At 40.1% G+C, this 26,665-nt stretch overlaps 2 protein-coding genes across 4 annotated transcripts; one reads left to right on the top strand and one right to left on the bottom strand.

The window, feature by feature from the left end:
• Nucleotides 1–2,703: 2,703 nt before the first annotated feature.
• LOC115753789 (ubiquitin domain-containing protein 1-like) lies at nt 2,704–6,802 on the top strand. Of its 3 annotated transcripts, none has more exons than XM_048276369.1 (4): nt 2,704–2,970; nt 4,082–4,204; nt 6,210–6,359; nt 6,480–6,802. In XM_048276369.1, exons 1-4 carry the CDS (start codon nt 2,937–2,939, stop codon nt 6,542–6,544), a joined length of 372 nt encoding a protein of 123 aa, XP_048132326.1. In that variant the 5' UTR covers nt 2,704–2,936; the 3' UTR covers nt 6,545–6,802. The 3 variants fall into 3 exon arrangements, with proteins under 3 accessions (XP_048132326.1, XP_048132327.1, XP_030548460.1); XM_048276370.1 differs by having other exon boundaries at nt 2,705–2,970; nt 6,228–6,359; XM_030692600.2 differs by having other exon boundaries at nt 2,714–2,970; nt 6,240–6,359.
• Nucleotides 6,803–7,695: 893 nt separating this feature from the next.
• Nucleotides 7,696–20,159, bottom strand: LOC115753793 (disease resistance protein RUN1-like). Its single transcript, XM_048275560.1, has 4 exons — nt 19,648–20,159; nt 10,153–11,248; nt 9,750–10,019; nt 7,696–9,454 (listed from the first exon to the last, which is right to left on the bottom strand). The coding sequence occupies exons 1-4, from the start codon at nt 20,157–20,159 to the stop codon at nt 7,847–7,849; spliced, it is 3,486 nt and encodes a 1,161-aa protein (XP_048131517.1). The 3' UTR covers nt 7,696–7,846.
• Nucleotides 20,160–26,665: the final 6,506 nt, after the last annotated feature.

Below are 26,665 nucleotides of genomic sequence, written 5' to 3' on the forward strand. Positions count from 1 at the left end.
CGTGTCGACAAAGCTCTTAGGCCCTCGGGCCTTCTTCACTCGAGTCAAGTCCATTTTTTAACATATTTTTTTAATTTTTGAAAATTTTAAATCATTGGTTTTTTTTTTTCATTTTTTCCCTTGGCCAACGAGGGTACCGGTGACACTCGCTATGGGGCCCCGACAGCCCTTTTCAAAAACGGCACTCAACTGAAATATTTTACTCCGAAGTGACACTCAAGTGAGGAAAAAAAAATTATGGCACTCAAGTAAACACCGTACGAAAATTATGACACTCCGGGTGAACTTAATAATGATCGTATAACGGCTTTCTAAGGGTCATAAAACGGCTTTAAAACATTTGATTTATTTCTTCGTAGACCCTTCATTTTTTTTACAACGGCTTTATAACGGTATCTTAACGGCTCTGTTTTCTTTGAATATAAAACAAAATACTAGAAGTCAATCTTGTATGTGCACTAATTTATAAAGACAATATCATTTTCTTCTAAAGTCTTTTATTTCCTTGCTAGGTTATACGCATAAGGTTATTCATGTTTCTTCTAATATTCAGTACGGATTATAGAAGAAGGTCTGATTGAGAGGAAATTTTTGGAGAAAGCTTTTTTTTCCTCCAACACCTGCAAAGGTTCGTTAGGCATATAAATTTCTCAATCTTGTATATTGTACTAAAATTTTGAACACAAGATAGGTAAAGAAAACCATGAACATTCAAACTCTTTTATAGTAAACTTGACCCAAAAAATTTTAATGAGCAATTCCAGAACCAAGGCATGAAATAAATAAAAATAAAATTCAGTACTTGATTTCTTAATTTTGTCGAGTTTCAATCTTTTCAAAGGACAACTTACTATTTAGAGAGTTTTAAGATTTTTGAGATGCAGCTAATGGCTTGGATAACAAAACGACCCGACCGAGTAATGACTAGATGAGCAAAAGGTTCATCTTCAACAAACAATTGATCGGGATGGTACAACTAAAGTGGAAACACTGGTTCTAACACGTATGAAATAACGACACATGACATCTTACCATCGAAGAGAACGTGCGAGTGTGAACGATCGAGAGTAATATGAGCACCTTTTTGTTCAAATGATTTTTCACCCAAAAAAAAAAAGAATAATTATATGGAACAATTTGATAGGAACTTGATATCTTTCATGATTTAGCTTGAAATTAAAACTAACGAAATGAAGGATTGGGGAGAATTACCACAAAAGTCACAAACATATTACAATTATGCCGATTCAGTCCTACACCTTTTGAATTTGTGTCAATTCCGTCCATTCGATCAATTTTGACTAGCCGGGGTTGACATGAATTTTTTTTAATAAGATTTCATAATATGTTAAATTTAATATATATATATATTTTTCTCTTTCTCTTTTTTTTTATTTTTAAATTTATTTCCCATTTACTTAGGGCCGACGAGGACGTCACGGCCCTAATTCCAAAAAAAGAAAAATTAAAGAAAAGAAAAAAATATAGAAAATAGAAAACATTATCAAAATATTACATTAAAAAATCCATGTTAGCGCTTGTTAGCCAAAATTAGTGAGACAGACTAAATTGGCACAGATAGAACGGGCTTAGGATTGAATTGGTCAAAAAAAGATTTATGACCGTAATTGATACAATTGTAATAGGCTTAAAACTTTTTGGGTAATTCTACTAAAAAATTGACTAGCATATTTAGTTCTTTAAGTTTTAGCATTTGGAGCAATTGGTCCTCTTAACTTTGATTTTGTTCAATTAATTTTTTTTTTCCTTTGGTGTTCTGTGGTATTTAATTGTCTTAAGTTTTTAGTTGTGCTGTCAAACCTCTTGGTCAACCACCCTACTAAGCCGACGAATTAAGTATTGAGGCGACATTGCTTATGTGATGGAAAATGACACGTCATGTTGATTTGGCTCCAAAGAATAAGGAAAAAAAAAAAGAAATATCCTAATTTGATGGTACCACGTACCACGGTACTAGCCAGTGAACAAAACACTCGATTAATTAAACAGAGGAAGTTGGAGGACCTAAATGCAAAAAACCAAAATTCAGAGCAACATAAGTGGACAATACGTGGCATAGCGGCCACGTATAAGGGGTAATTGATTCCAAATGCGAAAAGTTAATTCGTTTAGAATTGAAGACAGTTCGACTTGAAAAATGACTTTAGTTTTAAGCAAACACAAGTGTTATTTAAGGAATTCATATAATGTGAATAATACGTGGCATCGCGACTATCGTATTCTTGCTTTTCTTAACCTTTTTGGCTCGAAATTCATCTCTAAATACTTATCCGTTTTTCCAAATAAAGAAGCAAAGGATAAAAGCCGGCTTTATCCGGTTCAGTTGTTCGGATCACCCCGTGAATCGGCCTGAAATCGAATCCGATCGGGAAGCTCGTTCATGGGATTGAATCGGTCCGTTTCCCCGGTTCTAAGAAATGAAGGGACCACCCCCCGGTCCGCTTGATCCCGCTAGACGATGAAAAAGGCTCCAGCAGTTTTTTTTTTTTTACTTTTTTTGGCGACTCTTTTATTCTTTCTTTTTTGGCAAGAAAAAGGAAAAAAAAACAATAAATGAATGAATAAATAAATAAACGAAAAAGAAAACAAGGAGACGACAAATGACCTCTTGCCTACGTGGACACGGAAAACCAGCTGACCCCACACTCGACTCGACCATATCTCTCTCTCTCTCTTCCTTCTCTTCGTGACTTTCGCTCGCTCTTCTTTTTCTCTCTTCGCTCCCGCACTCGACATAAAATCCCCCGAAACCCGCGTCGATTTCAGCGCTCGATCACCGCCGTTTCGCCGCCGCCGCCGCCGAACCCGTCTCCTCTTCCTCGTTCCTTTCTCTCTGGTTGGCCGGGCTCCGTTGAGCTCCGACTCACCTCCTCGCCGTCGTCCTCGTCCTCCGATTGGCGGGCCGATTCGATGCGATGGGCTGTGCCGGATCTCGGGCCAAAGGAGATGGTACGGCCCCCGATCGTTCTCTGCTTGCTCTTCGCGGTTCCGGTCCCGCGAGGGGATTTTTCCATCCGGTTGGGTTTTGTTGATCTTGATTTTTCGAGTGCTGGGTTTTTGGAGTTTGGTTCGTTAGAGCGTTGACCGTGACCTAGACCGATGTTGTTGGGGACGATTGAGTTCTTTCCTGTATCTTGTCGAGCTTAGTGCTCGATTGTTACCTGCTACTTTTTGCGTTTTTACCTTTTCAGTGGATGGGAGCGTCTGTGATGAGCGGGTTTGACACTTCAGAGCGGTGTGGATCTTAATTCCACGATTGTTGATTGCATCAGTCCTGTGGAAGCCTCTGTAGGTTAAACCCTTGCTGCTGTGTATGAGATAGAGTTTTGTGAGGTTGAGGATGTGTGACACGGTGATCAGCTAGGCCATGTTCTTTCGGGAGTTGAAGAGTTGAAGGAATCATTTGGATCTGCATGTTAAACCTGTAAATATTTTTAATATGAATTACGCATCTATTAACCGAACTGTGATTTCACCGAAACCAGTAAATATTTCAACTTTCAACTCTGTTCGTATGACAACTTGATCTGCTGAGTGAGAATGATTTGGGCGTCTACTGAATTTGTTTCTAATGGAGTTAAGAAAATGTAGTTTGCATATGGCTGTATGACTTTCTTTTCATGTAAACTCGAAAGGGTTTGAGCGTACTGGTGGATGCTCCCCTTGATATTCTCCTCGCTTCATTTAAACAGCAGTGGCCAGTTATCTTCTTCCCTTGAGCCTTCTTGGAAGTTTACATTGGTCAACCTTTTCTCTGTGATATTCTGTGTTTACGTTGATTGTCAAATTTGGTCACCTAAGTGTTTCAGAGTAATTCTTTTTTTCATGACATTCTTATGTGGGATGGGGGAGTTCATGTCGAAAAATTTATAAAACATCAACGCTAGGTAAAGTCCTTGAAATTATCTATCCACTATTTGGTATCAGAAACACTTTTTATCATTGCATTTCTACATATTGCTCTGCCTACTGCCAGCACATTCAGTGCACTTGTCACATCATTTCAGCTGGAAGCTGAACAATTTGATTGCTATCTTATTGTTTGTATTGTTGTTGACAGACTCTTCTAAGAGAATTAGGAAGCCAAAACCTTGGAAGCATCCTGAACCAATTACAAGGACACAACTGATGAAGCTGCGTGAGGAGTTTTGGGACACGGCACCTCATTATGGTGGGAGACCAGGTATTCTTACATTGTTAGGATAAGATGGTGTTAATATGTAATGCATGGTAACCACCCTTCACCTTCACCCGCCCATCCTGCGCGGGTGAGGGGAAAACTACGCTTTGCAAATTGGGTAGATCATAACAATGTGAGTCGTAAGTGCTATCTTTGTTTGACCATGTTTGAGCAATTTCCTTTTGAATTGTGATGCTTCGTGCTTAAATGTGCTGCGTAGCGTATTTATCATGCTGCTGTTAACTACAAAACTATAGATAACTCACATTGCATGAGAAATATGCTTTCCATGGGAAAGCAGGGCACGGCTTACCTTCTTATTTTGGGGGAACTCATTCGATATGTGTTGGTCTTCTTGTGATTAGAGCTATTTTCTACTGTTAAAATCACAGGAACTGGTTTTTTCTTGATTTGAGTGTCCATGGCCTATTTATGTGCGCCTATTCCTTAGAAAGTGGTCACTATACCTTTGACACTAGAAGTTGGTATTAGTGATGTTGTTTTCTTGAACTCAGGAATGCAATGAGTTGCCTTAGTGACGTTGTTTCTGTATGGGAGGCTTACTTGCCGCAAATTTTCTTCTACTTATGTTTATGGAAAGATGGTTGTGGAATGTAAAGTTTCCTATGTTTTACTGTTCGCTCGTCAAGTATTAAAATAAATTGAATTACGAACAGCAATTGGATAAAGCTCGTCCAGTAAAATGTTGCGGTTGCCTTCCTGTACCTCATGAGTGGTACAATACTGTTTGCTAGAAAGTGGACTACATGGATTGTTCAGAATTAGGGATCCCTTTTCGGAGAATATACTTACCTGTCACTTTTCATATTGAGACTTGTAAAGGCTAGAACTTTGATGAGTTAAAATATTTATGGGCCTACTTATTCAGTCATTTTTAAAATTTCAGTGGGGTTATACTTTTACACTGCTAGATTAATTAGCAAGTCTTGACACTCTTTTGCTTTGCCTTTGCCAAGCTGCAGTTGTTTTCATACGCACTATCATCTTTGATTATCCTAAATGATTTGAACATTTAGTAAGTTTTGCCCTAAATCTCTCACTTTTAACCAATTCAAAGGTGGATTTCTGGAATTCTTGTATGTGGTGAGTGGGCAGGTGTGGGACCCACCCATGAGGACGGGGAGGGATTGGGGGTTGTTTACATGTAAGGACGAGGCAGTCTATTACATGAAACAAACTTTCTTTGCTGTTGAAATGATTGTGTGGGATGACAATCATTGAAGATATGTTTTTTACTTCAAGTTGCTTAGACCCATTCTTAGGTCAGACGCCTGAAGTATGATCCTATTTAGAAGACGTGGCACACATTGAATATTAAAAGGTCACCCCCCAAAATGAAAGGCTTTTAGTAAGTCAAAAAGTAACTTGCTACTAATATTGTCGACTAAAAATACAACTGATAACCTGTTGAGATGATTATATTGATATTCTTTTCAATTTATGAAGGTTCCTGAAAACTGCCAAGCATGTTATACTTGAAAATAGGCTTAGGCTACTGCAACTCTCGCTGTAGCCTACACTAATTTGCTTTGAGTTGCAATTCTTTGCACTCTTGACAAGGCAGTAATTGCTTTGTTATCAACTGATCACATGTATTCCGGCATAATTTTGTGCCATTTCAATAATATGATGATAAACGGATGTCCCCAAAGGCTCGTGGGATTTTGGAAGCTTTGCACATCCATCTTCCTTGTCTACAGTTAAGAAAACCTTCATAGCAACCTGCTTCTGCATCCCTCCATGAAGTATGACAATGTGTGTGTGTCTGAGAGAGCCTGTTTAGCTGGAGAGCACAAGTTCAAGCCTCATGTTCTGTGCATTTTTAGTGTTGAAACTTTTAGAGAGACTGAAGATGGTGAAGGAACTGACATAAGTTGGCATGTCAATATCTTGATGACTTAGCTATGTTTTCTGTTGTATATTACCGAACTTCCTTTCAATTTCTGTAGTAATTATCTCTCTCTCTCATTTGATGTCACTGTTGTAGACTTGTTAAGCAATTTAATTCTGCTTTCAGAGATATGGGATGCCCTGCATGCTGCAGCAGAAGCAGATCTAACGCTTGCCCAAGCAATTGTGGATAGTGCTGGTGTGATTGTTCAGAGAGCTGACTTGACAATATGCTACGATGAAAGAGGTGCTCTATCCATCTATTCTCCCAGTCCCCCACCCACTTCTCGCCCACCACCGCCTATGAATCTTTTCCATATATGTTGTCCTGTCCATCATCTAATCCGTGCGATGCTGATTGTTGCAGGTGCGAAGTACGAATTGCCCAAGTACGTTTTGAGCGAGCCAACCAATTTGATTGATGATAATTGACAATGGAGGCGGGGCAGATTTTGCTCTGCTTCGTGTGTAAATCCTGTGAATTGATATCGATAGTTTGGTACAACAAATTGCATCAAAGTGGAGGACATTCAGGCATTTTAATGATGCACGCATCAATACAAATGTTACGTGACTTCTGCCGCACGAGATGTATAACTTCCACAGTTTCATATGGTTTGTTTCATTAGTAGCTGAACCTTCTAAAGAAACGTGAAAAGTAATTAATTCAGGTGATTGTTAAAGTGGAAATGATGACATCCTTTGTTCCTAGACCATTGTTTTCTCTAACTTGGCAGGGTCTGAGGCAAATTAACCGTATAATATCATCCATCTGTCATGTGGAGTTGCTGATGGCCCTTACGTTTCCAATGCTGCGGATTCATCTTGTAATTGATTACAATTTCAGATTTGGTTCCAAATTTGGAAACAAATCCCTCAATAAATATAGATTGTCCAATGCATAGTGAGGAAGATGTGCTAAATTGTCCAGAGATCTTTGTGAAGATTGAATTTAGCATTACTAGTGGATTCATTCAAAGCCCTTTCACACCAAATCTGCCCAGTTTGTTTCTCTTAATTAACGTCATGCATAGAGTGGAGATAGCTATTGGGTAAGACAAATCCGGCCAAGGAGTACAATGGTTTCCGATGGCAAACAGCATGGAAGCCCTCTTAGCTAGAGCACGTAGCTGTAGGTTTGCAGTACAAGTTCTTCCAAACGATTGATCATGATGCTCTTATTATAGTTCACGGAGTTCTCCGGCGCAGGCCCAATCGGGCGAGAGCTGTGGTCCTCATCTGCCTCTTCAAAGGCGGCGATGACAGCGACAGTGGCGGCGCCTCCATGCTTCTGATAGGTTTTCGTTCCATTTTCAGGCCCTCGTGGTTTGCATTAAATTCGAGGAAAACAAGGAATAATTCGAGGTACGTCATGCCATCTTGTGACAAATTTGTTACAACTAAAGAAGCTGCGAATACAATAGGGGCTAACGGAACTGATGTTGACCTGTTTGTTTGCCGACATACCACAAGTTCAGGTATTTCTTGGAAAAGGAAGTGAAGATCTAAATAGAAAGTCAATTGCTTCTCAATAGGCATCGACTCGTAAACTTTGTGTCCATCACATAAATTCAACATGAAAAGCTTGTTAAATATAGCATTTACAAATAACGTGAGAATCATCGGAGTATGACCAATCTTCGAGTCGATCATCTCTTCGCTTGAATGCCACAAAAATGGTGCTTACTTATTAGTAACACGCGAGCGCGAGCCCGACAGAATGGCCGCCTCATCTTACATTCCCAGTTCTCTTTCCCTTTTTGGTTGCCGGACCATCCGTTGCTTGTTCATGCCGACTCTGCTTTGAATCATATCAGGACTAAAATTTGGGCAGCCGAGAATTGTTTGTGAGCACTCACCTGGTAGTTTCGAATTGTATCCGTCACTCAATGATATGCAGCCGATCAATTCCAAATTTGTGAGCGACTTTAGTTCATCCAGGCCCTTAACTTCCTGAAGCCCTTCGCATTCTTGAATTTTCAAGGACTTGAGCTTTTTCAGATCCGATAGGTCTAGACTTTCAATCTCAAGACACCCGCTTACGTCCAAATGCTCCAACGACTCCAGCGATTCGAGACCTTGGATCGCAGTTAGATTAGGGCAATCGATCAGCGTCAACAGCCTCAACCTCTTCAAACTTGAAAGACCGGCAAATCCCTCGAGGAGTTCTAACCCTTCCACTTCGAATTCAATCAACTGTTCAAGCCCATTGAGCTGAACCTCCTTCCACCAACATTTATACATGAACAAACGTGTCAAGTTTCTCAAGTCTTGACCAAATGATAAACTGGTTCTGGATTCATGATATTGGAGCGACAATGTTGACAGAGACGGTTGAAGGAACACGAGGGATTGTCGGCATGGACCATCTAGGGAGAACAAGGGATGAAAGTTCTCAGCATGACCACTATACCTCAACTCCGCCAATTTAGTTAGGTTTGAGAGATCCTCGACCCGCTTCAGCGAACTTGATCCAAAGCTTAGGCTTATCAAACTTGCGGGAAGCTTAGGTAAGACTTCGAGTTTGCTACAACCACATAGTCCCAACATCTCTAGGTGAGGAAGAAGTTGGATCGACTCCGGAACATTTCTAGTAAGGGTAAATTCCAAGTTAAGAACTCTCAAAAGCTTTAACTCCCCAATGCCCTCGGGAATTTCCCACTCTAGATCCCGGCAATCCTCGGCATGTAGCTCTTCCAACTCTTTTAGCTCGACAATGCTAGGCGGTAGCTCCCTTATCAAAGAAGACGCAAGATTGAGGACTTTTAATCTACATAGGTTTCCAATAGATCCAGGTAACCGCAGACAATTTGTTGCCGAGACATCCAACTCGAGTAGCGATTCCAACTTCCCAATCGAGACCGGAAGTTTCTCTATGGAAGCTTGTGATAGAAAGAGAGACTTGAGTTCTGGTAGATTCACAACAGAAGTGGGAAGTCTATTGATTTTTGTACCTTGCAGTTTAAGAACCGACAAGCGCTTTTGGCTACCTATGGAATCAGGCAATCTCGTGATAGCTGTATACGAGAGATCCAACTCAATCAGCGATGTCACTGTCGCAAATGATTCAGGCAGCTTCCTCAACTTTTTGCAGTTCCCTAAGTACAAGTACTCGAGCTTCTCTAACTCTCCAATCCCTTTGGGCAACTCCGTAAGATCCGTACACCAATTCGCATTGAAGTAGATCAGGCACTTGAGCTTTTCGAAGGAACCATCTATCTCAACCAGACTTGTGCAATCTTTAAGGATCAATCTCTCTAAACTCAAATAACCAGAGAAGTTTGGAGTCCTGGTCATGTTGTAGCAATATGTGAGATCTAGAACTTTGAGCTTCTCCGCAACCTGTTACAATAGCTGGAAATTAGATGTAAATGGGTAGACTAATTTTCCTCCTTTGACCCTCATAGATCCATTCATCTAATACTAGTACCTATCCAACATTTATCCAACTATGTATCATTTCAATACAATCTAATTGTAAAACAAGACCAGCTGAATCACCTTGGTTTAACTTGTGGAATGACCCTGATTAATCCGAGTCATCATTTTATTTACGACAGATTATCAGAGAAACGATTAAACTACGCGAGACAACTCAATGGAGATAAAGACAAACAATTATATCGACGGATGGTACCTTGATTTGACTCCATCCGGTCCAGTCCTCTGTGATGGAACTATCAGACACGTTGAGAACTACAAGATTGCTTGGATGGAAATTGATGGCCAAGAGGTCTCGAGGACACCTTTGCCAGGACACGTATCTTAACTTTTTAAGCTGACTCTCAAAATCTCCATCTAAATGTCCCCCAAATAATTTGAGGAACCTTATGTTTGGAAGCCTTGAAAACTCTTTGCCCGTATAGGTTCCTCCTCTTAAGCAGACTGCTTCAATGGCCTCCTTTCTCTGCCATTCAATAGTAAAGCAGTATATTAAAAACGTGTTCAAGTTCTGTGTCTCTCGATTAAAAATGGGCTCCTAATCAATAACTGAAATATTGAGAAAAGTCTAAAATTTGATGGTCAAACGTATAGTTTACCTCTTTTGTTCCTACGATATCACTGGCCGTCTCAGGAACCCACAATCTGCTTTGCTTTCTTTGATCCATCAGCCTCGTATCTCCACGGACAATTTTCCTACCGAGATCTCTCAATTGATCGTTCATCCAGAATTTGTTGTCATCAGTAATCTTTATCAACGACATGCAGACAAGGACTTCAACAGAATAAACCGGAGAAAACCCACAATCTTTCCACATGTAGTATGCATTCGTCTTGTCTTCGTCCACAAAGAGACAGGCGATGTCGAGAAAGATCTGTTTTTGCTCCGAACTCAGCCCATTGTAGCTGATCTTCAGCTTGTCCTGAACCTTTTCATGAGGTACTTCCCTCAGATTTTCCAGTACTTCAAACCAGGAGGCTTTGCTTTGGCGACGAAGTAATGAGCCTACAACTTCGAGGGCCAAGGGAAGTCCTCCGGTTGTAGAAACTACTTGTTTCGAAAGATTGACATAATCATTTGGAGGAGGATTGCCTCCAAAAGCATGTCTAGTGAAAAGCTCAAGCGACTGAACGGGATCCAATGGCTTCACTTCGTACCGCAAAGTTTGGTCAGCTTCAACGACTCTTTTGTTCCTAGTTGTAATTATAATTCTGCTTCCTGAGCCAAACGGAAGACGCTTGATGGCTAGTTTCTCGAGTTGCTCCTCATCATTGACGTCGTCAAGGACGATGAAGACTTTCCTGTTAGACAGTCGCTTCACAATCACCTCGATCCCATCGTCGGCATCGTTTATTTCATCTCGAAAGTCCGAACCCAACATGTTAGACAATAGCTGTTTCTGTAAACTTACGAAGCCCAAGCTAACCGAAGATTCCCGGACATTTCCCAAGAAGCAGCTATGACTGAAGAGGGAATTCAGTTTGTTGAACACATCCTTAGTGAGAGTCGTTTTGCCGATTCCGCCCATTCCATGGATTAGCACAAAGCGCATGCCCCCGGAGCCCATGTCCAACAACTTCAGAACCGCTTCCACTTGATCATCCATTCCAACTAAATGCTCGACAACATATTTGTCTCTTGTCTTTAGCTTCATCACAATCTCCCGTACCAACCTTTTAATGAAATTCCAGTGCCTGCAACATCAGCAAATCATCCAACTCGAAATTGTAAAAGATAACCTCAGGAGACTTAGCAAGCGGTTGCAATCGACTCATCAAGTGAATGATTTATTTTAATCATCAGGGACTCACAAGCACACAAATTTTGATTGATTCAGGTACCAAAAACAGCTTCCAAATCACAGATGGTATTCATTCAATTTAAAACTGCCTAAACGAGATCTTATTCAAGTTTCCGTACATAATCAAAGTCTAATACATAGGTTATAGAGTACTTTAGGACACCTACATACCCTTGCTTTTCCAGCTGCCATCCTTTGAATTTGGCTGCACGTTTGAGGGCATCCTCCCACTCTTGGATCGTCTGGTCGTCAAACCTCTTCTTATGATTCTCCAAAGCACCGACGTATAGTGGAGACCTGAGCTTAACATCGGCAGCTTTCACGTCGTAGAAAATAGGCAAAATCTCCTTCTCGGATGGTTTTGATTCCATGCAATCCACCATGCGCTTGAGCTCGCGAAGGCACCACGCACTCGAAGCATAATCTTTAGAGAAGATGGGTACGTAGATCTTCGATTTTTCTATGGCCGTTGGTAGCTGAGCGTCTAATTTTTTTCCGATGTGAAGCTCTTCCTCATCAAAGAAAACACGGATGTTTGCCTCTACCATAGCATGGTAAAGGCAATCCGTGAATCCTTGGCGAGTGTCCGGCCCTCTGAAACTCAAGAACACCTCATAGTCGATCACCGACGGCTCACCGCCGCTCGTTTCAGCCTCCGAGCTCTTTCCCATGTCCATTCTCGCAAGTGTTTTCGCCTGAGAGTTTACTCTCCAAAAGCGCACCTGATCAATGAAAGGAACTTTCACTTTGTGTTTGCATTAAAGAGAGGCTGAGGAGTCGCTACTGACTTTCGTTTATAGTTGCCAGGATTGAGACCTCTTTCCCATAACTTTCCCTGGTTGAATAGTCTTCGATAATGCCAACCGCTGTTTTTTTGCATAAAAAATAGACTGCGGGGTCACTACTGAGTTTCGTTCAAATTACGCTTGAGGCCTCTTTCCTAGAACTTTCCCTGACTTGACTAATCTCTGAATAATGCCAAACATCATATTCAGACAACTGCGGCCAAATTTCCCAGCTTAAATCTTATGCGTGTCAACATCCGACACGAAAAGTACCGGTTGTAATATGAAATTTGTTCTTTTACCGGTGACATAATATGTATCCCGATCCTTGTCAACGACACACAATCAAATGAAATTTGTACGTTACGAGTATTTTAAAGTATATTAGACTAAATTGATATCATTATAATAAATTTTAATTTTTTTTAATAATTTTCTCAATATTCGGGATTTTCCAACTCACTTTCCCGACCGAATTCATGTCTGAAGCTAGAGCACACTGGTTTGTCCTTATTTTTATCCAGGGAGGGATGGGACGACCTTTCTGTGCTTTTGTCAGGCGCCTTACGTATGATCCTATCAATCTAGAAGATGTGGACCGAAAGGTCATGCCGAAAAAAATAAAAAGGTTTTTAGTAAGTCATGATAATAACTTGCTACCAACTAACATTAATTAATGATAACCTTTTGATATGATTATAATGAGATGCTTTTTAAACTCGTGCAAGTGCCTGAAAACTACCAAGCATGTTGTGCTTGTAATAGGCTCGGTCTACTTCAACCCCTACCGGAGCCAAAGCTAATTCGCTACGAGTGATGAGTCTTTACACTTGGCAACACGATTGTAGTTTTGTTACGAATGGGTCGGATATATTACGGATTGTAGGTTTTCTAAGGTAGTATCCAAACTTTCTTACAAACGAACTTCGTTAGATGTATTGAAGAATAACACTTGCAAGTTTTCTCCGGATTATTCAATTCGAGTACTCGTATGCATATTCTCGCATCATATCCAAAATTTAGAAAGTTAATATACATGTCGACATTTCTATATGAGAGTTTCGATATGCTTAAGATTAAAAAAAGTCAAGGTGCGAGTACCGCAAAATTTTTTTTAAAAAAATGAAAAACCAAAACATAAAAGATAGTCCTTACCAAAAAAAAAAAAAAAAAAAAGATAGAGTCAGTACAAACAGATCTAGAATACGAATTAGCTAATAATAAAGCTGGAAATTTTCTGTCCAAGTAAAAGAAATCTAAATCCATTTAAAAAATATCACCTAAATGCCAAAACAATATCTGAAAAAGTCCTAGAGTTAAGGAAGAAAAATAAAAATGTAATCTTTGGAAAACCAAAAAAAAAAAAAAAGCATAGCTGCCAGCTGTGGACTGAAAATGAAATCTTGAGAAAACCAAGGACTAACCCTGTAATTTCCTGGATATTTGATATCCATTGAGAACGACTTGCCTATAAATTAGAGTTGACGTAGACTCGACTATTTGATAGTCAAGTCCACCAGAAGGGGGGCCCACCGGGAGAAAATTAAAGACCATTCAACCAGGGAAAGTTCTAGGAATAGAGGTCTGAAGTAGGGGTAAGAAAAAGGACTTGATCGGACCGGTCAATTTGGTCCAATTTCTAGGGAGTCGGTCCGATTCTTGGTGTTGACAACAAAAATCGATTTGGGCGTTAAATGATTGCGGAGCCCATTGGATGTCGCAAGGCCCACGAAAAGACTCACATTGGTAGCCGAAAACACGGTAAATCAACAGCAGGCCGGATGGAAATGTCGACGACACCATGATGTCTGTACGTCCCGGCGATAATTGTGCGGAGCAGTTAAGTTACTACTTTAAACCGTTTAAAGAATAAGGAGAGCAGTTACGAAAGCCAAACCGAGAATCTAAGGATAAAGTGCACGTGAGTAACCGCAAGTGACGGTTATACCTTTGTACCAGGCTATGAATCGTCAGAGACGTGACGAGCCAATCAATCAACAATCAAATACTTATATATATTTTTTTTTGGTAAGGAAAAATACTTATCTTTTGCTTTGCAATTTATTTTATTAAGCATTTACCTTTATCGTCTTATTTATCGTTTTACATTTATTTTACTTCTTGTCCAGAGTCATCACAAGACTCCGTTCAAACAATAAATACGAAAGCTCTAAGCTTTTCGATGGAAGGTCTTTCGTCACGGACGATATCAGACGAAACATCTTTTTGGAATGCCCGGTAGGACTATTTGTGGTTCAATTTGAGGAAGTGCTATGGCAAAAAATAAAAATCAGGTTGGCATCACCGGCGAGAGTCATTCTCCTTAGCGATTGTCGAATGATGGCTCGGATAATGTCAATGTTGTTCCGAGTGGAGTTCTGGGTGATATACCAAGAGAGCTCACCCACGAACAAAGGAGAGAGTAGGTGCCGGACGCTGCTACGGTAGCCACCATTAAAAGGGTGTTGGAGGAAGACCAAAATGATTTCGCCAATCATGTGGTGAATCATCTTACCGACGCCCTTAAACCGATGATTACCGATGTGGTGACGGGTTTGATGTCTAAGCCCGGTCCGTATAATCAATTGCCATTTCATAACCGATGTACAATAACCCCAATAATATAAATCTAGCGATTGAGTTATATTCGTCTTTACTGTATTAGTTTGGTATTAGAGTAGGTAACTGGTTTTCAATGAAATATTGCCAAAACGTTCCTCTACTTTTGGTGAGAATCTTCGTCTTCAAAGTCAGTAAGAATAACTTGCTACTAATATTGTCGACTAAGATTAATAAATGATAGCCTGCTGGTATGATTCTATTGAGATTGTTTTCAATTTGTGGAAGTGCTCGGGAACAACCAAGCATGTTGTGCTTGAAAATAGGCTCACACTACTTCAAAAGAGACTGATTATATGTCGCCAAAGAACTATCGATGTTTAGCTATAGGAGGCGAGGGTCGGGATGAAGTAAAGAATTCTCCGGTTTTAATCACCACCCCTTCGGTGGGATGGCGGCCCTCATATGTGGCCGGCCAGGGCGTTGTGACCCTCGCCTAGACTAGGCGATGGCGTCGCGGTTGTCACCGCCCAACAGGCAAGGGCCCCCGCGCCTTCGCCCAAATCCCAACCAGAGCCGACACCCTTATCTCGCTAGCCGGCAACCTTGCGAGCCATAGTTATAATAAAATAAAAGAAAAAAAAGTGAAAACTTGAGAAAATAAAAGAAAAATATTGTACATGTAAGTTAGTCATACCCTGCAAGACAGTTGTGGTCCACGTTAGCGATATTTGGCCAAAACCGACCCAAACGGGATTTGATATCCAATTTCGTGGCAAGCTATCTTTTCTCTGGGCTTTTACACTGATAAAGAGCATTCAGCTCAGGAACGGATGTGGTGTGCCGGCACTTCTCCTCAACGATCTTAGGAAACTTCGTTACTCCGCTTGATCCATACGAGAATAATTTTGGGAAAGCTGCAGATTCTCGAAATTACCGGCGAAGTACAGCCTTGGAGGTCCAGGAAAGGAGTAGGAATAAAGGCGGTCTGCACCATCGGGGTTTGACCAAGAGTATACAATTTGCAAGGTCTTCGCTGGTTCTCTCGAGTTGAATACGTAGGGAAACTTGTCAATAATTCGGGATTGTTAAATTCAAGTCTTTTGAGAGTCTCTGGTTCACGCAGGCCCTTAACTGCCACGAGCTCATCGCATTCGCGAATCGACAACGTCTCCAGCTTTTTCAAATCCGATAGATCGTCCAGACTTCCAATCTTAGGACACCACTTTATCCACAGTCGCTCCAACGACTCCACCGAACCAAGCCCTTGGATCGCAGTCAGATTTGGGCAATCACACAGGCTCAACAGCTTCAACCTCTTCAGACTCGAAAGACCGGCGAATCCCTCAAGGAGTTCTGCCGCTCCCACTGTAAAATCAATCAACTGCTCAAGCCCATCGAGTTGAACTTCCTTCCAAAGGCATTCATCAATGCGCAGACGCGTCAATTTTTTGAAGTCGCCACGGAATGACAAACTGGTTTTCGATTCATGCAATTCAAGTGACAACGTTGACAGAGACGGTGGAAGGAACGTGAGCGATTGTCGGCATGGACCATCTTGGATGAACAGAGGACAATAGCTCTCATCATGACCCCCATAGGTCAAATCCGACAATTTAGTTAGGCTCGAGAGATCTGGAACCCCCCGCAGCGAACTTGATCCAAAGCTTAGGCTTGTCAAACTTGTGGGAAGCTCAGGCAATAGTTCGAGTTTGTCGCAATAGTATAACCCTAATTCCTCTAGGCGAGAAAGTGGTTTGACCGTCACAAGAGCATTCCTGACAGGGCTAAATTGCAAGTTTAGAACTCTCAAAAGTGATAATTTCCAAATGTCCTCCGGAATTTCCCACTCCAAATACAGGCATTCCTCGGCATGTAGCTCTTCTAGCTCTTTTAGCTCGACAATGCTCTGAGGTAACTCCCTCATAGGAGATCTCGAAATTTTGAGGACTTTCAATCTACTCAGGCCTCCAATAAATTCGGGTAACAGCTCAATTTTTGTATCTGAGACATCCAACTCGAGTAGCGATTTCAAGTTCCCAATCGAGACCGGAAGTACCTTTATTTTAGTTCCCGATAGAAAGAGAAACTTCAGTTCCCATAGATTGCTGATAGAATCGGGAAGTTCATCGATTTTTACACCTCCCAATTTAAGTACTGACAAGCGCTTGTGGTTACCAATAGATTCGGGTAACCACTCAATTTGTGTATACGAGACATCCAACTCGAGTAGTGATTCCAAGTTCCCAATCGAGACTGGAAGTACCTTTATTTTAGTTCCCGATAGAAAGAGAAACTTCAGTTCCCGTAGATTGCCGATAAAATCGGGAAGTTCATCGATTTCTACATGTTCCAGTTTAAGTACCGACAAGTGCTTTTGGTTACCAATGGAGTCGGGTAATCTTGTGATAGCCGTATATGAGAGATCCAACTCTACCAGTGATGCCATTCTCGTGAATGATTCAGGCAGCTTCCTCAAACTCTTGCAATAGCTTAAATCCAAGTACTCGAGCTTCTCTAACCCTCCGATTCCTTCTGGCAACTCCCTAAGATCTTCACACCCACGCGCTTTGAAGTAAATCAGGCACTTAAGCTTTTCGAGGGAGCCATCAACCTCAATCAGACCTCCGCACCATTGAAGGATCAATCTCTCCAAACTCAAGTAATGAGAGAAGTCCGGAGTCCTGGTCATGCCCTTGCAGAATGAGAGATCTAGAACTTTAAGCTTCTTGGCAACCTGTTACAAATAGCTTGCCAATTTAGAGGCAATAAATGATTGCGCGCTGGAACTTAGATGTAATTGAGTTCGACTCATTTTCCTCATTTAACCCACATAGATCCGTTCATCTAGTACTAACACCTATCCGACCTGATCCACATATATCCACCTATATATCAATTCCATACAATCTAATTTAGTGGCCTTGATTACGAGACCAACTTAGTCATCTAAATTTTACTTGTGGAATGGACTTGATTAACCCCTTTACGAGCCATTTTATGTACAATAGGTTTTTGCCTATATAGTTATGGTATGGTCAGTTTTAACTAAGAGCATAAAAATTAAGTGAGACAATACGATAGAGATAACGATAAACAAATATAGCAATAGATGGTACCTTGATTTGACTCCATCCAGCCCAGTCCTCTGTGATGGAACCGAAAGACAGGTCGAGAACTACAGCATTGCTTGGGTGGAAATTGATGGCCGAGAGCTCTCGAGGACAGTGCTGCCAGGACATGTATCTTAACTTTTTAAGCTGACTCTCAAAGTCTCCATCTAAATCTCCCCCATTTAAATTGAGGAACCTTATGTTTGGAAGCCTTGAAAACTCTTTGCCCGTATAGGTTCCTCCATCTAGGCAGACTGCTTCAATGGCCTCCTTTCTCTGCCATTCAATAGTAAAGTAGTATATTAAAAACGTGTTCAAGTTCTGTGTCTCTCGATTAAAAATGGGCTCCTAATTAATAACTGAAATATTGGGAAAAGTCTAAAATTTTATGGTCAAACGTATAGTTTACCTTTTTTTCTCTTATGATCTCATTGGCCTTCTCAGGAACCCACAACCTGCTCTGCTCGCTTGGATCCACCGGCCTCTTGTCTCCATATACGATTTGCCTGCCGAGCTCTCTTAGTTGGTCGTGCATCGAGAATTTGTTGTCATCAGTTATCTTTATCAAGGACCTGCAGGCAAGGTCTGAAATCGAATAGTCCACGAAGAACTCACAATCTTTCCACATGTAAAATGCATTTGTCTTCTCTTGGTCTACAAACAAACAGGCGATATCGAGAAAGATCTGTTTTTGCTCGGGACTCAGGGCATCGTAGCTGATCTTCAGCTTGCCCTGGACCTCTTCAGGAGGTATTTTGCTCAGACGTTCCAACACACCTTTCCACGAGGCTTCGTTTCGTCGACGAAGTGATGAGCCTATGACTTTGAGAGCTAAGGGAAGTCCTCCAGTTGTAGAAACTACTTGTCTCGAAAGATCAACGTAATCATCTGGAGGAGAATCCCTTCCAAAAGCATGTCTGCTGAAAAGCTCGAGTGATTGAATGGAATCCAACTGCTTCACTTCGTACTCCAAAGTTTGGTCGGCTTCTATGATGCTTCTGTTCCTGGTTGTCAAAATAACTCTGCTTCCCGAGCCAAACGAAACATGCTTCATGGCTAGTTTCTCAAGTTGCTCTTCATCATCCACATCATCGAGGACGATGAAAACTTTCCTGTTAAAAAGTCCTTTTTTAATCGTGTTGACCCCACTGTTGACATCGTTAATTCCGTAGTGAAAGCCTGAACCAATCGTGTCAGATAATAATCGTTCCTGTAAAGTTACAAGTCCGGAGCTGTGCAAGGAGGATTCCCGGACATTTTCCAGGAAGCAGCAATGACTGAAGAGGGAATTCAGCTTGTTGAACACAAGCTGAGCGAGAGTCGTTTTACCGATTCCCCCCATTCCGTGGATTAGTAAAAACCGCATGCCCCCTGAGTCCACGTCCAACAAGTTTAGAACGGCTTCCACTGGATCATCCACCCCAACTAAATGCTCGGCGACGTGTTTGTCTTTTGTCTTCAGCTTCATCGAAATATCTCGTACCACCGATTTAATGAATTCCCAGCACCTGCCAGGCCACATTAGCGAATCATCTAAGTCGAAATTGTGAAGGATAATCTCATGACATTCAGGAAGTGGTTTGCAATCAAAATACTGACACTTCCAACGGGTGATAAACACAAAGATGGATAAAACTAGATCTACGAATGAAAGAATTAGAGGAAAAACACAGAAATTACAAAAGACATGCTCCTTGTATTTATTAACCCAATCCCCTCACACCCTCCCGACTTACCAAAGAGAGAGAATTTCAAACCGCCTAAACGAGATCTTATCCAAGCTTGGGTATATAGTGAAAGTCCCAAAACAGAGAGATCAATGGAAACATACGTACCCTTGGCTTTTCAGCTCCCATCCTCTGATTCTGGAAACGCTTTGGAGGGCATCCTCCCACTTCTCCCTCCTCTCGCGGCCATATTTCTTCTCGTGCTCACCCAAAGCGCCCACGTAAAGTGGAGACTTGAGCTTAACATCGTCAGATCCCACGTCGTAGAAAATCGGCATGATCTCCTTCTCGGATGGTTTGGATTTCCAGCACTCCACCATGTGCGCGAGCTCGCGCAGGCACCACACGCTCGAAGCATAACCTTTAGAGAAGATGGGTACGTAGATCCTCGACTTCTCGATGGCCTTCGGTAGCTCGCCGGCTATTTCTTTACCTACGTGGAGCTCTTCCTTGTCCAAGAAAACACGGATGTTCGCGTCTAGCATATCGTGGTAAAGGAAATCCGTGAATCCTTGGCGAGTGTCCAGCCCTCTGAAACTCAAGAAGACCTCGTAGTCAGTGGCCGACGACGCACCGCCGGCGCCACTGCTTCCGGCCTCCGAGCTCTTTCCCGAGTCCATTCTCACAAAGTATTTCTCTACCGAGGGTTTCCTCTCTCGGAGCACCTGATCAACTATTAAAAGGCGTAACCAGTCCGCGTAGCCTTTTCCCCCGGTGGGCTCCGCAGCCTCCGCTTCTGGTGGAAATGACTTCGGACAACTCACAGCACACTATCCAAGTCGTTCTCAATGGATGCCCAATATTTGAGGAAATTATAGCATCAGTCCTTGGTGTTAGCAAGATTTCATTTTCAGTCCCTGGCAGTGGCTATGCTTTGTTTTTATGACGAGCACTGACAAATCATGAGCTCACAATTTTGTCAATACTTCCTCAACACATTCAAAGTTCCTCCAATTACTGTACTAATCCTAGCCATGAGAAAATAATTGTGCACCACCTCATTTTAACCCAAATCCATTCACTAAATGACACGTGTCTAATGGCACCGCATTTCAGATCCTTTCAAGAAATGTTTTCCTCACTTACTTTCTCCCTTCCCTAACAATCCCGGCACGCCTAGCGACAGTCCAATTGCTACTCTAACAAGTTTTAATCCCACCTACGCGTACTTCTTTGTAAACTGATTGGTCCAATAAAATAGGACTTGGTAAAACGAAATATGGGGGTGGTTGTCTTGAAAAAAAAAAATACATGATCATTGGATTTTGATGTCATTGTAATTGGATAAATATTTCTTTATAGAAAATTACAGTGTGTTTAGGTTGGTGAGTATATGCAATGTAGGTGCAACTCAAATGTTTATGCTCTTCAAATGTGTAAACAATTTTCTTTTAACTAATTTGTTTCAACCTTATTGCGTGTGACAAAATCCGTCCTTGACCTCCCCAACAATTTACATGATACAATCTCATTTATATTAGGCAAAGTGACAAAAATTATTCCTAAACTTTGCTTCAAAATGTGCGACGTAATCCCTCAACTTTAAATTTGTTCAATATTGTCCCCGAACTTTTAGTGTACGTTTAATTTAGTTCATCGACTATATGAAAATGTTTAATATTGCCCTTCCATTAATTCAAGTTTAGGGACTACATTAAACATTTCCATACGGTTCGAGAACTCAACCGAATATGGACAAAAAGTCCAGGGTTAGAACTTCATGAGTTGCATTGCACACCGAACTAAAGTTTATTGATCGTATTGCGTAAATTTAAAGTTCGATGATCACGTTACGTGATGAGATAGAAATTAAGAGATTATTTTTATAATTTACTGGCCGTTTCAGAATTTCGTTTATATTACGCTTCAGATCTCTATTCCTAGAACTTTCCCTTAACTGGTGGTTTGTTTTTTATTTTTTTGGAACGACGAGAACTTTCCCTAGTTGCGTGGTCTTTGTATAGTCTCGAGTCTACGTCAGCTCCTAAACCACGTAACCAGTCCGCGTTGCTTTTACTCTTGGTGGGCTCCGCTTCTGGTAGACTTGACTTCTGACAAACTCACATGTGCAAGTCGCTCTCAATCAATATCAAATGTTGAGGAAATTGCAGTGTTAGTCCTCGGCATTCCCAATATTGCATTTTCGGTCCTTGCCTATGCTTTGTCTTTTTAACGGGCACAACACAAATCGAGATTGCATTTTCGGTCCTTGCCTATGGTTTGATTGGTAATAAAGTTTGCCTATATAAATTTCGATGTGAAAATTTGGAGTTTTCTTTTTAGTTTCGCGCTTTTGTCGTGTGAAGCGGCATGTCATATGAACCTAGTGTTTCAATTTTCTTTGTTTTCGTTCTATTAGCTTGAAAATAGAGTAGGCAACTCGTTTTCGCTTGATGAAGTATTACCAAAAATGTATTACTTTTGGTCTGAATGTTTTAGTGAATCAGCTTTTCTTGGACATTTTCGACTAAGAGTCGGCAAACGACCTATTTAGACGGAACGACTTCCCTCATCCATAATACAAAGATGGCAACCTAGTGATTGATTTGAGATGTCCAATCTTCATTTTTGTTCATAGCTCCTCCAATCTTCTATCTAACATGCATTTGAATTGATACACATTACGAATCTTCTTGGCTCTAGGGGTGAGGATGATTTGGATGGGCCTTTCTCACCGTAAAATCGGGAACTACCGACTAAGCAAAAAAAAAAAAAAAATGACAAAGATTCCTTTTACAGAGAAACTCAAGACTCACCGGTGGGTGAGTGGCGTCAAGCTCACGGTCGGTCACGAGATGCATAAAAACAGACTTTCGTTTATATTAGGCTTGACTTGAGACCTCTTTCCCAGAACTTTCCCTGGCTGAATAGTCTTCGAATAATGAAAACAACCGTTTTTTGCTTAAAACATAGACTGGGGAGTCGTGACTGACTTTCGTTCAAATTAAACTTGAGGCCTCTTTCCCAGAACTTTCCCTTATTTTATGTTTTTTTGGTCGGAGGTCGCAATATGAAATTTCTACTTTTGCTGGTGACATAATTGAGAAAAGAAAGAAAGAGAGATGTTTTGCCGAAATTGGATGGTCGACAAAATAACTTTTCTTCAAAATGTGCGAGGTGATCCCTCAATTTTAAATTTATTCAATATAGTCTCTAGAGTTTTGATACACGTTCAATTTAATCATTTGATTGTATGAAAATGTTCAATATTATCATTTCATTAATTCAAGTTCAAGGACTACATTAAATATTTTGATACAATTCGATGACTCAACTTAATACGTACAAAAAGTCCAAGATTAGAAGCTTATAAGCTGCATTGCACATTGGACTAAAATTCAGAGATCACATCATGCAAATTTAAAGCTCAGTAAATCGCATTACATGTAGAGATAGAAATTAAGAGATCACTTTTATTTTTATATATATATTTTTTTTGGTCGAAAGAGATCACTAGAGATCACTTTTATTACTTACCAGCCATTATAGAATTTCGTTTATATTACGCTTCAGACCTCTATTCTTAGAACTTTCCCTTAAATGTTTTTTTTTTTTTGGAACGGAAAGAACTTTCCCTAGTTGAGTGGTCTTCCAATAGTCGAGTCTACGTCAACTCTTAAACCGCGTAACCAGTCCGCGTAACTTTTACTCCCAGTGGGCTCCACTTCTGGGGAGACTTGCCTTTTGACAGACTGACAATATGCAAGTCCTCAATCAAATATCACATGCTGAGGAAATTGCAGTATTAGTCCTTGGCATTCCCAATATTGCATTTTCGGTCCTTGCCTATGCTTTTTTTTTTTAACGGGCACAACACAAATCGAGATTGCATTTTCGGTCCTTGCCTGTGGTTTGATTGGTAAGAAAGTTTACCTATTTTAATTTCGATGTGAAAATCTAGAGTTTTCTTTTTAATTTCGTGCCTTTGCGTGTGAAGCGGTATGTCATAAGAACCTAGTGGTTCAATATTCTTTGTTTTCGTTCTATTAGCTTGAAAATGGAGCAAGCAACTCGCTTTCGCTTGATGAAGTGTCGCCAAAATGTATTACTCTTGATCTGAATGTTTTATTGAATCAATTTTTTTTTGGACATTTTCTGCTAAGAGTCGGCAAACGACCTATTTAGACGGAGGGATTTCCCTCGTCCACAATACAAAGACATTGCAATGATGAGATCACCCACAAGTTCAAGGGCAAGATTGTCATGACAGAAGAGGAGCGCTACTAATCGCTTCGTCATTGCAAGTATGGTGCTTGATCCTTTGTCTGAAAGCTTGTTCTTTTGTCAATCCATTGTTATTTGGCGTGCTGCTATGTTAGATAATGTAGTCATTTCCCTTTTCAACTTTCAAAGGGCTTTTTATTTTCTTTCAGAAAGAATCGCTCAAAACACTCTCTCCTTCTTTCCCTTGGCTCTGTTAGTTTGGAGAATCCCGCGGTAATCTGAGCTGTGAAGTGGAATTTTCCAAAAACTGCAAGGAAAGTTTCATCGGGTCAAGTTCGATTGAGGAAGCAAACTCAAGAAGAAGAAGAAGAAGAAGAAGAAGGAAGAGAGTATGATTTTTGTAAATGCTCCTCTGCAAAGATATCCCAAAGATCTTAGGCTTTCTTGTAAATCCTATTTTTTTAATCTAGCCAGTTTCATGCTCTATTTTTTTGCATAAGTCTGTGACTGTTTCTTGACTTTCTTACCTGAAAGCTGTTGCTTATACAATGTCTTGTTGATATGCGAAACCATTTTTTGCGGATCTATGACTTGAGCTTCCGCTGATCTTTTTTTTTTTTTTTTTAAATTCTCAATTACCTCACTGATGAAAGGTAGCTTAAGAAAAGTGAAAAACTGCATTTTTTACAATCAAGTATAAGAATCTTTTTGGCAGTTTTCATCTTTAACTAAATTTATTTTGAAATTTGTTTGTGACTGGAGAGATTTTGATAATTACCTTTGAATGTTCAATTTGTTAGATGGCTGAAACGAGTGCTTCAAATATCACATTAAAAAAAAAAGGAGATCTTCGGTGGTATGGGAACACTTCAAACAGATTCCTAATAAAGAAAAGGGTGAATGTTTGTATTGTGGAGCTGAGATAGATTGTGCCAGTAGTCGGGGTACCAATTCGATATATCATCATTTGTCAAGATGTAAAGAATACCAATATGAAAATGTCGATATTTGTCAAGAGCTCGCGAAGGCACGAAGCACTCGAAGCATAATCTTTAAAGAAGATGGGTACGTAGATCTTCGACTTTTCGATGGCCGCCGGCAGCTGATTGCCTATTTGTCGCGACCTAAAAATTGATTTTTTCAGGTTAACGGATTATTAGGTTAATTAGATTAACTAACCTAATTCGGACTCTCCCAAGTCCTACCGAATCGCAACTTAGGTTCAATTACACGCCAAGATTTTAAATTGGAGCCGCCACTAATCTTTTATGGTAGGTAGATTAGAAACCTAAATAAAGTATTCGGGAGAAAATACTTTATTTCATACGAACCAGAGATTAAATGGATTCGGGGACTTGGTTACATTAACTTTTCAATTAATGCCCTTTCGGTACCCGATTTTCATGAAAAATCCTTAGTTTGATGATTTGAATTAAATTTTTTTTGGGGTTTTCTTTTATTAAATGCAATGCTAATGCAATCTACCTATATGACAAATGAGATGTAATGACATGGCAAAACTACGTGACATGACATAATGACGTGGCAAATATGCATGACAAAGAAAATATAATAATGCAAACTAAACTATAATGCTATGCAACGTGGATGGTATTTTTTGGTATATTTTTGTGTATTTTCGGATTCATGAAAAAAATAAAGGTAAAAACTACTCTAACGTGAAGTAACGTCTAATTTAATTTAAGAAATTGATTTCTCAAAGACCTAATTTTATTAGACATTATTTTCATGCAAAAAGTGAAGAGAAATGTGATTTAGCTTAAGAAAATATGACATCTTTTTTGGGATTTTTTAGGAATTTATTTAAACCATGAAAACAATGAAATTTGAACAAAAATAAACAATATTACCCATAAAACACCTTTAAATCCGAAATTCCGATTTTTATTCACAACATCACCCGAGATTAGGGTTAGCAAGTGAATATATTATAGAATTACCGTCGTCCCTATATACATAGGGAAAACCTTGAAATTCTATTTAGGAATTAGCGATCCGCTCCTCGAGATCGAGGATTTGATATCTAATTCACACGTACGGGCACGATCGTACTTCGAGATCGAAGTCATATGTTGCCTTTAATGTACGTTTTCCGAGGGACAAGGCACAATTGGGGAGCATGTGTTATGGGCATGTTTGTTTAAAGATGTGCAAATTTTAAAACAAATCAAAAACAAACAAGCACGACAAAAATAAAATAAAAATGAAAATCAATTGAGCTTGAAATTTTGAAAATTCAAAGAGGGGTGGCCGAAAATATGGCATTTGGGGATCCACCTTTCCTCATCCAAAAACTCAATCCATTTTTAATTTGAGAAATTATCTTTGAGATTTGAAAATTTAATTTAGATAATTCTCAAAGAAAATTCGGACTTTATCCAATTTGACCAAACGTAATCTCTAACACTCAAATATCATCAGGAAAATCATGAGAGGATAAGATAAGATATAAGCCAGAAAAAAAAAAAAACAATCCACCTAACTTGCATATCGGAGATAACGATCGAGATCAGAAACTTTATCAAAGAGCAAGCCAATCATCATCCAATTAAAAGATGCTCACTTATCAGATGAGGTTTGGTTCAATCAATTATAATCCACGTCGTGAGATTAGATAAATTACCAAAGATAACATGATCATCCAAACAAGATAAAAATCACGACAAAATTCATCCACCAACACGTTGGATTCGGATAAGCAAGCTACCTATATGTCGAAAAAGACCATGCTCCTGTTAAAAATTCTGATTTTTATTCAAATGAATTCACTCAATTAAAACTAGTGAATGATTCTTATATGAGAAAAAAACATGTTCCAATTGAGTTAAGTCAATTCATAAAAGTGTAGGGATTCCACCAGTTTAATGAACAAATTAGGTTTGCAAGAAAATCATCCATCCACGTAGCACTCATGGCTCAATTCTGGAATTTATCTTTAGAA

The sequence above is a fragment of the Rhodamnia argentea genome, chromosome 3, assembly GCF_020921035.1.
Source record: "Rhodamnia argentea isolate NSW1041297 chromosome 3, ASM2092103v1, whole genome shotgun sequence".
In the NCBI taxonomy this organism is placed as follows: Eukaryota; Viridiplantae; Streptophyta; class Magnoliopsida; order Myrtales; family Myrtaceae; genus Rhodamnia; species Rhodamnia argentea.